Source organism: Corvus hawaiiensis, chromosome 3 (assembly GCF_020740725.1).
Source record: "Corvus hawaiiensis isolate bCorHaw1 chromosome 3, bCorHaw1.pri.cur, whole genome shotgun sequence".
Lineage (NCBI taxonomy): Eukaryota > Metazoa > Chordata > Aves > Passeriformes > Corvidae > Corvus > Corvus hawaiiensis.
The window spans coordinates 106836735-106849624 of NC_063215.1; the positions used below are offsets into that span (position 1 = coordinate 106836735).

Sequence of the window (12890 nt, forward strand, 5' to 3'; positions counted from 1 at the left end):
TTCCCTGGCCTCACACCACAGCAAAAGGTCTCCGAGCTTTGCCTACAGCACATAAACTGGAAATCCACCAGACAGGACTTAGGTTGGTGTCCTTACCATATGTCCTTTTCTCTCTAAACTCAGCTCCTGCTTTTTTCTCCTGTCATCATCATTGCCGGTGACATTTTTCCCATTCTCCTGCTCTCTGCTACTTATTTTGTTTGTGTTAGAAGAAGGAGAGCTCTTCTGGATGGGAGGCAATGGCTTGGAGGGAAGGAGCATAGAGGGAGATTCCACGGTAAACTTCTTCGCAAGAGTGTAGCCAGTCAGTCCTGTAAAATGGAAACACAAAATATAACAGAGGCCACAATGCCAACATAAAGCCTCTGAAGCTACAGTATTTCATGTGAGAGATTCCCTGGAAACTTCTAAAGAGCTGCACAGGGAAACATGCTCCTGCCAGCAGCCACTTGAGGCAGACCAGGGAGACACCCTGACCCACTTGCACAGAGCCAGCACAGGAACAGCCTGGCCTCTGGGCTGCCCTGGGACAGCAGGGAGCCCAGAGGCCTGTGCTTTCCAGGAATGGCTCAGCTGCACACGCACCCTCCTGCTCCTCTCCCGGCCCCACAGCTGAGCAGCCCTACAGCTCCACGGGGCACTGGGAGCAGCACAGCTCAGTGCAGGGGGCACATGCAGGGCAGAACTGTTCCCTGGCAATGTGCCCAGGCTCTCTAGGCTGGCACAAGAGCCTTCCTCCCGCCAGAGAGCGGCCCAGCTCCCGCCTTACCTCTTTGTGAGGCTGAGCCATGCTCAGCCTTCACCTTGTCCTCAATTGGAAGTTGCTTCAGGCACCCCATGCCACGACTAGGAAGGGGGGTGGAGAGAGCGGGGGCAGGTGCACACCCTTCCTTTGCATTCTGTCCTTTTTGGCACAGCTAAGAAGTCACGTCCGGAGGTGTCCAACTCAGCACTTTGTCATCTTCCTGCAGGTCATTGAGCCTTCACCAGCCCAAAATGTCGGAGAGGTTTTCCCGCACATGCGGAGGCTGGCTGGCAGCATGCTTCCTCAGCTTGGCGCCCATCACCTTGTAGAGGGCGCAGGCAAGCTTGGTGACCACAGTGCGGACATTGGCGCTTCGGACAGGCAGCGCCTTGTTCCCCAGGAAGGACCAGAGCACGGGCAGGGCGTAGCGCTGGACGACTTCGGGGCTCCTGGGATAAACCCATGCCACAAGCGCTGCCGGAAGAGAGACGCAAACTTCTTAACCACCAGCCTTAATGCAAACAAGGATCTACCTCTAGTTGTGATTTTGGGAGTCTCTCTGGCTAAGATCAGTGAAATAACAGTGAGAGTCCCATGATCCAGAAATGGGCAAAGCAGCTGAACATCCCCAAAACAGAACCACCAAGCCCTCAGGACTAATTTCTCCAGATCCGAGCCTTGTACCTGTGGCAGACTTCACACCTTTACTAAATCATTCCACAATCTGTTTCCAGCATGATGAATGACCAAAATGTCAAATTGCTGTTTATTTCCATTTAGAAGTTGTCTAAACCCACTGCTGAAGGTTTGAAAGGCACTTTAGAGAGGAAATTGAGAGATTTCTAATAAAAAGGATGACTCCGTTTTTGTGACCTGGCTTAATTAGCAGTGGATTTAGACCCCGCTAAAGCAAGGCTATAAATAAAGCAAGGCTATACACTGTCTTCTCTAGTATATATTGAGGTTATCATTTTTCCATCCCTTGGCTATTGCTGACATAGCAAGCTCCTCTGAGCAATCAATTATCAGCTGCATTTGGAGCATTTTGGGCAGCGCTGACATAGGAAGACCCTGACTGCACACCCTGAAATGCTCAGTCCAATGGCACTTCCACAGCACAGGCAGGGAGCCTCAGCACTCTGCTTCTGCCCCTCTGCCCCCAAAGGCTGCCTTGCACAAAATCCGTGCCTCTAACATGTGTGCTGAGTTTGGACCTAAGCTGTGACCCCCAGGCACTGCAGGCTTCCGCCTCAAAACTTTCCAAGAGCAAAGCAAGAATTCTGTGAGGACAAAACAAACCGATCCCCTGAAACAGCATTTGCCACCATTTTCCCTAAAGGATCAGAGCTGTCCCTGAGCTTCCAAGAGAGGAGCCAGCTTGGGAATTTTTAGCCCCTCCCTTTCCTGGAGGCAGCTTCTGAGATGCCCCAGTGAGAGCTCAGCCCCGAGGCCGAGCGCCGCCCCCATCTCAGATGCTGCACACCTCTGCAGCAGCCAGGGAAAACCTGCCCAATACACCTTCCATGGGTATTGGGCAGGAGGGACAAGCTCAGCACCTCCTGATTTGGAGGAGCCACTCTAGTGTCTATTCACTGGCATTCCCTGTAAATTCTGCCTCGGAAGACCTCTTGCCTTAGAAGGGGAGGCCATACCTGAGAGATGCTCCGTGACATCCAGCAGAGCTTGGCCCTTCAGTTCACTCCTGCGGTGGCTGAACTCTTTCATCAGGGATACTTTATCTACAAGGGAAACACACATTTCTGCTCTCTCTTCTGAGGTCATAAGAGAAAGGACAGTGGGGAGGGAAAGGGCAGGGGCAACTACATTTTGTAAAAGAAAGGAAATTCCTGCCGATTTTTGAATCCTTTTCTTCTTTCCTTCCAGCCTACTTGGGAAGATTTTAAATTCCAAAAGAAAAGCTCTCCTGTCACTTTTTAAATCCAAAGTTCTCTGCTGTACCAGGAGCTATGTTAAACATTTCACATCAGGGACCTCAAGAGTTCAATCACACGTAAGCAGTGAAAAGGTTTTGCATCCCAGAGCTTTGCAGAGGTGATCTTCTCCCTCCCCTATGGAAAAGGGTGAGAAGGCTCCAAAATGCACACCTCCGTTCCCACCTGAAGGATAAGCTGTTTTTAAATTGTCAGGTTACCTGTGTGGATCTAGGGACAAGACTCCAAGTTACTCATACAAGAGCTATTAGTGCTCAGTGCCTCAGTAGCCTGTGGGTTTCTGTAACATCTGTGAAATCAGATCTTGGCAGAGAGACTGGAAAATGAACTGATTTCCCAATACTTGACCGGCGTATGTATTTTGGTTTTCCTTGCGCCTATCTGTCGCGGTTTTGGGGGTCATGTTTGAATTTACTGTTGCCTGCATTGGCCTGCAAGCCTCGAGTCCTACCACTCTAATAAGCCAAGGCAAGCTTTTCCTGGAGACAGAACGTGTGTGGGATGAAGTTTGGTCCCTCACAGGGTCACAGGGCTGGCAGTGACAAAGCAGGCAATCTGCTTCATTGGGAACCACTACAGAGCTACACCCCAGTGTGGGTTTCAGTAGCAGGGTATTATTAAGAGCTCCTTTCCTGCATGAGATACAAAAAGGAGGTCCCAAATGATCTTCATGCAAGCATGCAGTAAAGAACTGATCCTGCTGTCCTAATGAAGCTAATGCCTATGATGTGGAGCCTTCCAGGAGGCTGCTCTGCAGAGGTTCTGATGTGCCGGTGTCCCTTCATGCCAACAGCAAAGCTATTCGTTTGGGAAGTCAACTGGGGCCCAGGCAAACTCCAAAAATCCCTTTGGCCCTGAATTCCAGCAAAGCTGTAGTCCAGCACTTCCTCTTCAGACAAGCAGCACAGAGCCAAGGGCTCCTGGGACTTTTGGGAAATGCTGATGCACATTCAAGCCTGGTGGGGGACTGGTGCGTAAGGACTGCACCTGCACAGCTTCTGGTGGATGTCAGCTGGAGGTTTCCACAGACAACAACAGCTGTCAAGGCACTCAGCGTTCTCTTGACTCGCAGAGGCAGAGACACACTTGAGGAGAGTCCATGCCAGGGCTCAGCCTTACCTAAGTGAGCCATGGATTCTTCCAGCGCTTTCACAGCTGCGGCATAAACCCCGGGGTCCTTTGAGTTTAGGTTGTTTGTTATTCCTTCAACCAGACAGATGATCACCGGGTTTAAGCCATCTTTCAGGATGCCTACGATTTCAGCCAGCACGTCCAGCGCCTTCTGCTTCACTTTCTTGTGCGTATCACCAAGTCTCGGGACAAAATAATCAAAAATCTGTGAAGAGAACAAACAACATGAAAGCTGGATTAAAATGTCCTTGTTTGAGGAAGGGACGCAGAAGTGAGCACTCAGCAATGTAAAAGATGAAAGTGATCCTTCCTGTCAGGTCAGCACTTGCTTGCACAATTTCCCTGTTTTCCTGTGGGCCGCTCACTGGAATGGTTGCGCAACCTCATGCTGGTTGAAAGATTTTCATATATTTTGAAGAGCTTTGGGTGGGGACAGAATAGTTCCTATGGTGTTTCTCTCCACATTTCAGTCATTAAATTCATCCCATTTATTGATGCAAAATGGTATCTTTGCTTTCGAAGTATGCAACCAGATATTTACAATGCCCCTTTTTCTACGCAGTTGTCTCAAGTTCTGAGGGCAGTTACGATTTTGCCAAAACTATGGCTGGAGGAGATCCAGGTTTTGTTCCATCTGTCTCAGAACCTGTGTCTGGAGAAGTGCAGGGCTCTGATCAACTCTTCCAGGATCCAGACCAATTGTCTACCCAGCAGGTAGACTTCTGAAATTTAATGTGCTGGACCGCTCTCATTAGAGCAGGTTCAGTCCCTTGACAGCCACATTATCAGGCACCATTTTCTGGACAAGGGGAAAAAGCAGCTACTGGGAGGAGAAGGAAGAGATCTGTCCCTAGCCATTTCCCTCCTTTTCCAAAGAGAAAAAAGACCCCCCCAAGAATGGTGAGCACCGTCTTTACCAAGAGGACTAGGGATGCCAATGGAAACGAGTAACCAGAGTTGTGCCTGTGCAAGACAAGTCGGAGTTTACAGAAGTATCCTTTTAAAAAAAATTGGTTTAAACCTGCCCAGCCTGATACTTCTCTTCCCCATCCAAACCCATTTTTTTGTCTGGAGAATAATTGCCACGCTTTCAGTGGCTGGATTCCCTTCACTTAACCCAAGTGGGAGTAGGAGACAGCAGAAGTTACACCAGCAGAAAACTCTGTCCTCATCTGATGAACAGCATCAATAGGCACCTGCCAGACAAATACATCTGGACCGAAAGAACTTGTCCTGAAGCGTGGACCTGAATTAAATATTTCAGGGTAAGAGGCACCAGCCTGTCCCACACAGCCAGGATGTAGTGCCAAGACACACTGAATTAACTTTCCTGCTGCAGGCTTGGGAAAGGAGCTAAAGGAAAGGAACAATGAAGACACCCTACATACTTGGACAGTGTTAGTGGAGACGAGCTGGGGGCTGCTTTTGCACAGGTCTAGGAGGAGTGCCACTCCTTCCATCCGTGTCTTAAACTCCTTGGCTTCCAGGAGATTGTACAGCTTCTGGAGCGACTCCGTTTCTTCCACAGCCGGAGGTAACGTGACCTGGGCTTTTGGGCGGCGTAGGAGGCGTCCATCAGAGGTAGACTTCACCCTGGAAAATAAAAACAAATGCGGACCTGTTGGTGATCATACCTTCAGTTAATTGTGAGCAGAACATCTTGGGGAGGTTTCCTAATGATGTGATTTCAAGCTAGAAAATCCTGATCTGAAAAACAACGGGAGACCTCATGACAATCTGTCATGGGTTAGCAAGCATAGTCCCGGAAGTGATGTTCTTGCAAAGGAGTGCTTACAGCTCCTTCTGTGACCTGACAGAACCTATCAGCTGGCCACTTTGAATATGGACAATTCTTTAAGCCACTTAAAGTTGTGACCGCCTCTGTGATCCACACTTAAGAACAGGAAACCCCGAGGCAGACTCTCTCTGTCTTGTTTCCGGTGCTGGGACAGGTGGCTGCGGGCCCCGTGTGGGGGCCAGCGGGCCCGGCCCAGGCCCTGCTCAGGCCAGGCCGGGTCGGGCCACGGCCATCCTGGAGCCGACGGGCCCTGTTCCACCCGCGGAACCCCCCCCACAGCAGGGCTGTGGGCAGCCGGAGCGGCTCGGCTCCCCCTCTCCAGAGCTGCCAAGATTCAGCTAAAGCTGCACGGCTGTCTGGCAGAGGTCATGTGACCAACAGCGATAAGCCACATTCCAGCTGCAAGGCCTAGGTGAGATTAACCCTTTTAGTGCTATGAAGAGCTGAAAACCGGAGGGAAGTGAAAGAGGAGATGCTTAAAGCTGAAATTCTGTTGTGAAGCTATGATAGATCAGAGTACCTGCTGTAATTTCATGAAGGCATGGGGGGTGGAGCATTCAACTTGTACTTGTGAGCAAAAGCACCTGCGCTGAGATAAGCAGATGCTGACGCAGCTGTAATTTCATGAGAAGTTTGAACAGGGAGAGATGGAAGTGATGAGGACTTTTGCTCCAAATGGAAAAGGAGAAAACCTCAGGTCCTAGAGATGCTCCCAGAGATAGTTCTAAAGAGGAAGATGAGGAAGACCCTTTGCTTCCAGGGAAGGAGAAGGGCCTCTATTCTTAGAAATGAAATACTCCCAGAGATGGGTGAAGAGAACTTTTGTTTCTGAACGGCTCAACCTTAAAATTTTACCCCAGCAATTCAAGAGTGGACCCTCGAAAGCAGTTGTGGGAAAAGCTGCAAGACGGGGGAAGGGACTCACATGCAAGCAGAGAACCAACCCGGGTGGCTGGCTCCTTGCGATAATGTTTTCATAGCATGGGCAAGAGACTCCTCTTCCTAAATGGACTGAACAAGGTTATTATGGAAGTGGTAAACAGACTGAACATCTCAAGGGCTGTCTTTTTACATTATCACTGCAAGAAGGGAGAAAGGCAGGGGGGAGGAGAAGTGTTCTGAAGGCGTGGTATGACTTTTTTTTTCTTCTTTTAGGTCTGTTAATAAACTTCTTTCTATTCTTTCAAGTTTGGTGACTGCTTTGCGTTTCTCCTAATTCTTATCTCACAGAAGGTAAATAGTAATGAGTATTTTGGACCAAACCACTACACTAAATTGGTGTTTCTGCCTGGTTACAAACCAAACCCGCTACACAATCATTACAGGAGACAATCTGCAAGCAACATTCTCACCAGTGCTTACTCAGGAAAACCAAGGATGAGATGCATCTCACTTATCTCCAGACGGCTTCCCAGGTACACATGTCGCACTGCTTTGTGAAGAAAGAGAGACGCTACTTCCATGTTTAAATGCCTCATCATGAGGGAGGTGTGCGTCTTATAATAAGGAAACTCATCCCTCTGGAGAAGTGTCTCTACAGCAGGCATGACAATCTGGAAAAGTAGCTCAGATGCATCTGAACAGATGGATAGGGGCATATCTGAAGGATCCAGAAAATCCGTAACAGGGATAAAAACAGAAGCCAGACATCCCAGCACTACGCTCACATGATTGCTTCCCTAGAGACTAGATCCACAGCTTAACAAACCCACTGGGAACAACTCTCTTGAGCATGGGAAGATCCTGACTATGCTACTGAGGCATGTGGTCACTCTCCTGCCAGCGCTGAGCATGACAGAGCTAAATAAATCCCCTCTGTTATCAGAGGACAACAGGTACAAGTAGCTCTCCCACTGGCAGGAAGAGACAGCAAGGACCAAATTCCTGTCTCAAATGCTGATTGCAGCACAGGGGGAAATAAACCAAACATGCTGTCCATCAAGCAAACAGTATGAAGGACAGGAATGTCAAGACAAAACGTCCACATTGAGACACCTGTTGACCAAAGTTGCTCAGGAACTGGCTTGCTACTTACTACTCATCTTGGTACTGTCTGAGGGTAAGAAAACCATGACTCAGGAAGGCCAAACCACGTGCATGGGAAGTGCTATTTTGGGGAACAGCATCTTGCTTCTAGACTGGGACTTCTCATCAAAACACCCATCTGAAAAAGACTGCTCTCAGAGGAAAAAAACCCTGCTTGAATTTACTTGTCCCAAGTGAGGCAGCAGAGACATGGCCCTCTCACAGCCTCCACAGCACTGTCCTTGCCACTGCACTGGATCTTCTGAGCTGCAACCAATGGGTGTCTTTTTGTCGCCCATTTTTTGTGGAAACCCTTCCAGAGAAGTTGTGTTCAGCGTAATGCAGAAGGAGACATTTTTTATGATAGAGCATTTGTAGGGAAAGGAAACAATCTCTGGCACAGGTCATCTCCACCAGAAAGATTTTCATGAGGAAGAGACATGTAAAGCTTGCCACGTGCTTTGTCACATCTAACTAAAGTGCTCAGTACCGTTTACTAGAAGGCAATGTGGCCTGGGGCTTCTTCGAGCCATTGCTCCTCTTCTTCACAGGCTTCTCGACAGATGGGTGTTCATCCTTCTGCGTTTCCATCCCCTACAAAGGCATAAAGAAACCCCATGGATCTTTAGAATGTAAAATAGGAAATTACCTGTTTAAAACACAACTTATAACCAGGATCACTGCAACCAAGGCTTGGGCAAACCTTTCCGAACTTACAGAAGGAAACAGGCCAGAGGTTCAGTGATGCCAACTCTTTGTTTTCAATAGCCCAAGGCAGGTTATGGCTGCTACCATACTGAGCAGCAGTCTAAAATCCCCAATTCATTCCTCTTGAGCATAAATGGGAATAATGCAAACTGGTAGGGAACTAATGCTCTTAAAGGAAGCTGCAGAAAAATTTGGACTCTTTGGAGGTTGGCCCATTGTGTTGGAAGTTGATTTGGTTCCACACTCACTCTCCCTGTTGCTGCACAAAGGCACACTCCCTTCTATAACGTAGGTAAAAAGAATAAAAAAATAACCCAGGCAAACAAATGATTTTCCTCTGGATGCTGCTGAATTCACCAAGCTTCTTCCAGCTGCACAGGGCATGACAGCAGGGCAGTATTCCCAGAAGACAGATAGTAATTGTAGGAATTGGGATTGACTGGGACATCTTTTGAATATTTGGAAATTTTCTTGGCACTACTGCTTCCTGTGTCTTTTGCAAAGACTCTGTTATCTCCAGAAGCACTGTTCTCACTTAATTGCGTCACTGGGGGCAGAGTAGGGATAGTGGGGTGGGGGGTTATGCTTAAATGTAAACACATTTCCTCCTCTTTCCCTTCCCTGTTTGTGGCCAATATACAAAATATCCAATACCCCACTTTTCCCCTAATATTATCAATTCCTTTGTGCTCTGCAGATGAACAGGCTACGGATCAACAGTTCATTCCCAGGAGCAAAATGATTTGGCAGAAAAGGAATGAGATAAGATTAGGTCTGTTTGATCTCATATCAGCAGTGGCAATACTTGCACAAAGGAGACATTTCTCCTACCAAGCACTTACTTTCTTCTTCATTCTTGTCAGAATATCTTCCAGGTCACGGGTGGAAAGAGATTGTTCCAAAAGCCTTTTAAATTTTTGGTGATTCAGCATCATTTTCACCATCTCCTGTCCATAATGCCTAAAACAAGAAAGAAAGAAAGAAAGAAAGAAAGAAAGAAAGAAAGAAGGAAAGAAAGAATAGAAGGTGAACAAACAAAGGAGGAGCGTTAACAGAATAAGCTGATACCTTAAACTCAGCAGCTGCCATACCTGCATGAGAAGGCATTACCTACTCAGCAAAGAGAGAGGTTTACCTCCACTTGTCACTGCACAGTGCTGTCAGCTGAACACAAGAGGCAAGAGGAGAACGTGGGGCAACAGAAAAATACAATCTCACTCTGAAACTGTGGGTGCGCTTCTGTGGCATCGAAGGATCCCAGGGAACAAGCAAAACACCTCTGCTTTGAGTCAGAGCTTATTAGCAGCGTCTTGCTGCCATTGCACAGTAATTTGCCTTTCTTTAACTGGCAGGGAAGCCAGGACCAAATGCCTCATGCTTGCTTTTGATTATTCTATACCATATGTATGCACAGGGACAGCTAGTTGCTCATGCGTTCTTGGCAGCTATTAATGGGAATTGAATCCTCAAAGTGAGGGGATTTGGGTGGTTTGGGTTGATTTTGCCACTAGGAAACCACAGTTTTCTTCAGGAAGCAATTTGGAGGTCATTCAGCCACAGATAAGAGCATTATAGAAATCTGCAGAAGAGGTTTAGAAAGACTGAATACATTGGCTAAAGACCCCTGGAATATTTCTAGGAAAGTCTTAAGTTAATGAGAAATAGATGTATGCGATCCTTCAGTGATGAACATTAGACAACATTTTGGCTTTGTCTTGTGCACCTAAGGCCAAGCAAAACTGTTTGACTGGCTCATCTGATGGCTCTTTTGATCTCAGGAAAGAATCATTCAAGTCCCAGGAAGTTAGCAATGCTCCCTCTTGCGGGACAACCTCAGGTTCCCCAGCACAGTCATTTCCCCAGACAAGCCAGGGCAGTGGTCACAGCACCAAGCCTGACAGAGCTCAAGAAGCCTTTGGACAATGCTCTCGGGCACATGGAGTGACCCTTGGGGGGCCCTGCACACGGGCAGGAGCTGGACTCGATGACACTGATGGGTCCCTTCCAATTCAGCGTATTCCGTGACTCTGTGAACCTCATCCACACAGTGAGGGAACTTAATATTTCCTTTAGCTTCCACTCTTTTGTGGTTTTGCCCTTTACAGCCAGACACCCAACAGTTTTCCTGTTTTAGGAGGTGAAATGAAGATCATTACCTTGTGTCCTTGTGACAGTCCTGAGCAAGCGTCCCTGCCGCGTGCGCCAGCCTCTCAGCCCTGGGCGTTCCTGCGAGCTTCGTGACTCCAGTTTTCTCCATCAAGGACAGGAGGAGTTGGGCCGCGCACTTCCGCACCTGGACGTGGCGGCTCCTGGGAAGAAGAGAGCGGACACTGGGGCACAGGGAGCAGAGGGACACAGCGCAGGCCTTGGCCAGAGCATGCTCCCTGTCATTGCTGGGGGAAGGAGGCCTGGGTTCTCCCTGACACTTGGGACACCTGTAGAAGGTTCTGTCCGCAGAGAAACACAAAGTTAGCACTCTACAGAAGGACTGCCTGCAAGCAAGAGTGAGGAATTCAGTCTCCCTGCACTATCTGATACTCAACGTCTTTCCCCAAATTCACTCTGAGAAAGAGGGAAATTAAAGACAACCCAGGCTGACCCATCAGGAGCCAGCCACTACACAGACAGCCGCAGCAGGATTGAGGATATTTGCACCCATTTACCCCAAATCTGCAGACCTTGGGAAAGAAACAAATGCAGGGAAAACACGCTGTGGGACATGAAGTTGCAGAATATTCTGCAATGCAGCCAGTTTCTTCTGTGAGGCTTGGCAAGAGATACATCTGAACGTTTCCCCCTTTTCCAAAGCTGAGGAAAGGGTGGCAGTCAGTTTAGCCAGCTTGTCCTGTTCTAGACAGTGTCTCTTGGGGACTATCAGGCCCAGCACCAACACTTAAGGCAGCACCTGCTTCAGCTGTCCCATGGCAGTCGGCCTGTGAAGGTGCCTGTACAGTGATTCATCATCTCAAGGCTAACATGAGACATCAGTTTGAATAGCAAGTGGGCCTCTAAGGCCAGGACAGTCCTACAAGACTCCTCTTGGCAGGAGCTGCACCTGCTGTGCAGGCTGTGCCACACCCAGCACGTTCTCCCCCATGTGCTCCATGCCCCAGCAAGAACCCTCCTTACTTCTCAAGTGAATGGCATAATGAGGATGCATGGTTTTTCCCAAGGCCTCTGTGGTTAGGGCTGTGAAATATCAAAGAGCGCTCACAGCTGCAGTTGCAATTGTCCCTCTTCCCACAAAACCACAGGGCTCTATCCTTAGCCTTTGCAGGCACTTTCACTTGCCCACCATTCACCACATCTAGGCAACTCGGACAGACTGGGAGAACTCCAGGAAGCAGCAGCAAGCTGAGTCAGGGGAGGTTGAGCTTGGATATCAGGAAAAAGTTTTTCACCCAGAGGGTGGCTGGGCACTGGAACAGGCTCCCCAGGGTACTGGTCACAGCACCAAGCCTGAGAGAGTTCAGGAAGCCTTTGGACAATGCTCTCAGGCACATGGTGTGACCCTTGGCGTGTTTGTTCTGTGCAAGGGCAGGAGCTGGACTCGATGATCCTGATGGGCCCCTTCCAACTCAGCATATTCTACAGCTCTGTGATTCTGTCAACTAAAGGGCTGCATGAGGGCAGAAATAGGTGACAAGAGGAAAGAAGTGAGGTTGATTGGAGAATCAAGTCACTGAGTTCACAGAAGATGCAGGATACAGGACCCTTCCCTCCCACCGTTCCCATTCTCTCTCTCAGCCCTTCTCCCCCCACACAATAGAAGGTGAAGAATATCACTAAGAGAAGAAGAACCTACTGGACTCCACTGTCCATGAGAGCAGTCATTGCTCGTGCAGGAGTCACATGCTCCACCATGACTCCCAGGGTGTGACTGGCTGCTTTCTGAACAAACTCTGGGGAGTTCCACACCATCTGGAGAAGGACCCGAGCAACCTCATCCACCTCCGAGTCCATGTCCTTCTGCAAGGTCACAAAGAGCTCTCCAAGAGTGACGATTGCAGAGTAAGACACCTTTGAGCGAAGGTTGGTCACCTGGGGAAGTCATGCGGGGAAACATAAGAATCACCTTGAAAAGAAAACCAGTTGCCTTAGACAAAAGTCCCAGGAAATGACAACACTTCCCGCTGTGTCCAGGGGAACACAAAAGCACAGGCAGAGCAGAAGAGCACAAGCACAGAAAGGCACTTAACTCTGGCACCTACTTGTGCTAGGCCTCAGGCCTGCTTCCTGCAGGCCTAAAACATATTATTTCACTTAAAGTGTTCTACTTAATTCTTCTGGAATGTCCACTGCTTTGGTTTTAGGCCCTTTTATTCAAAAAACAAAGAAACAAATTAAAGCAAGGGCTGCTCTCAAGCCATAAAGGCACAAATCATAAAGACAAAAGAGTCATTTGCTCCTGTTTGAAAAAGTAACAGCAGCAGTTGAAGCCCTCAGCCAGGAAACAGAAAACACAGGCTCAAGTCTACAGACTAATTGGCAGTGTTGAATTACAGCTTGGGCAGAGATTTGGACTGCAGCA

The 12890-nt window shown here is 48.5% G+C and overlaps 1 protein-coding gene and 1 long non-coding RNA gene across 2 annotated transcripts; both read right to left on the reverse strand.

Moving 5' to 3' along the window:
• Window positions 1-835: 835 nt before the first annotated feature.
• On the reverse strand, window positions 836-8242 carry LOC125322368 (TOG array regulator of axonemal microtubules protein 2-like). Its single transcript, XM_048296022.1, has 4 exons — window positions 8142-8242; window positions 5217-5421; window positions 3817-4033; window positions 836-1219 (listed from the first exon to the last, which is right to left on the reverse strand). Exons 1-4 carry the CDS (start codon window positions 8240-8242, stop codon window positions 984-986), a joined length of 759 nt encoding a protein of 252 aa, XP_048151979.1. The 3' UTR covers window positions 836-983.
• Window positions 8243-9279: 1037 nt separating this feature from the next.
• LOC125322584 lies at window positions 9280-12206 on the reverse strand. The gene is made up of 3 exons (XR_007202107.1): window positions 12165-12206; window positions 10516-10668; window positions 9280-9319 (listed from the first exon to the last, which is right to left on the reverse strand). It is a non-coding gene; the product is annotated as an uncharacterized LOC125322584 (long non-coding RNA).
• Between the last annotated feature and the right edge of the window lie 684 nt (window positions 12207-12890).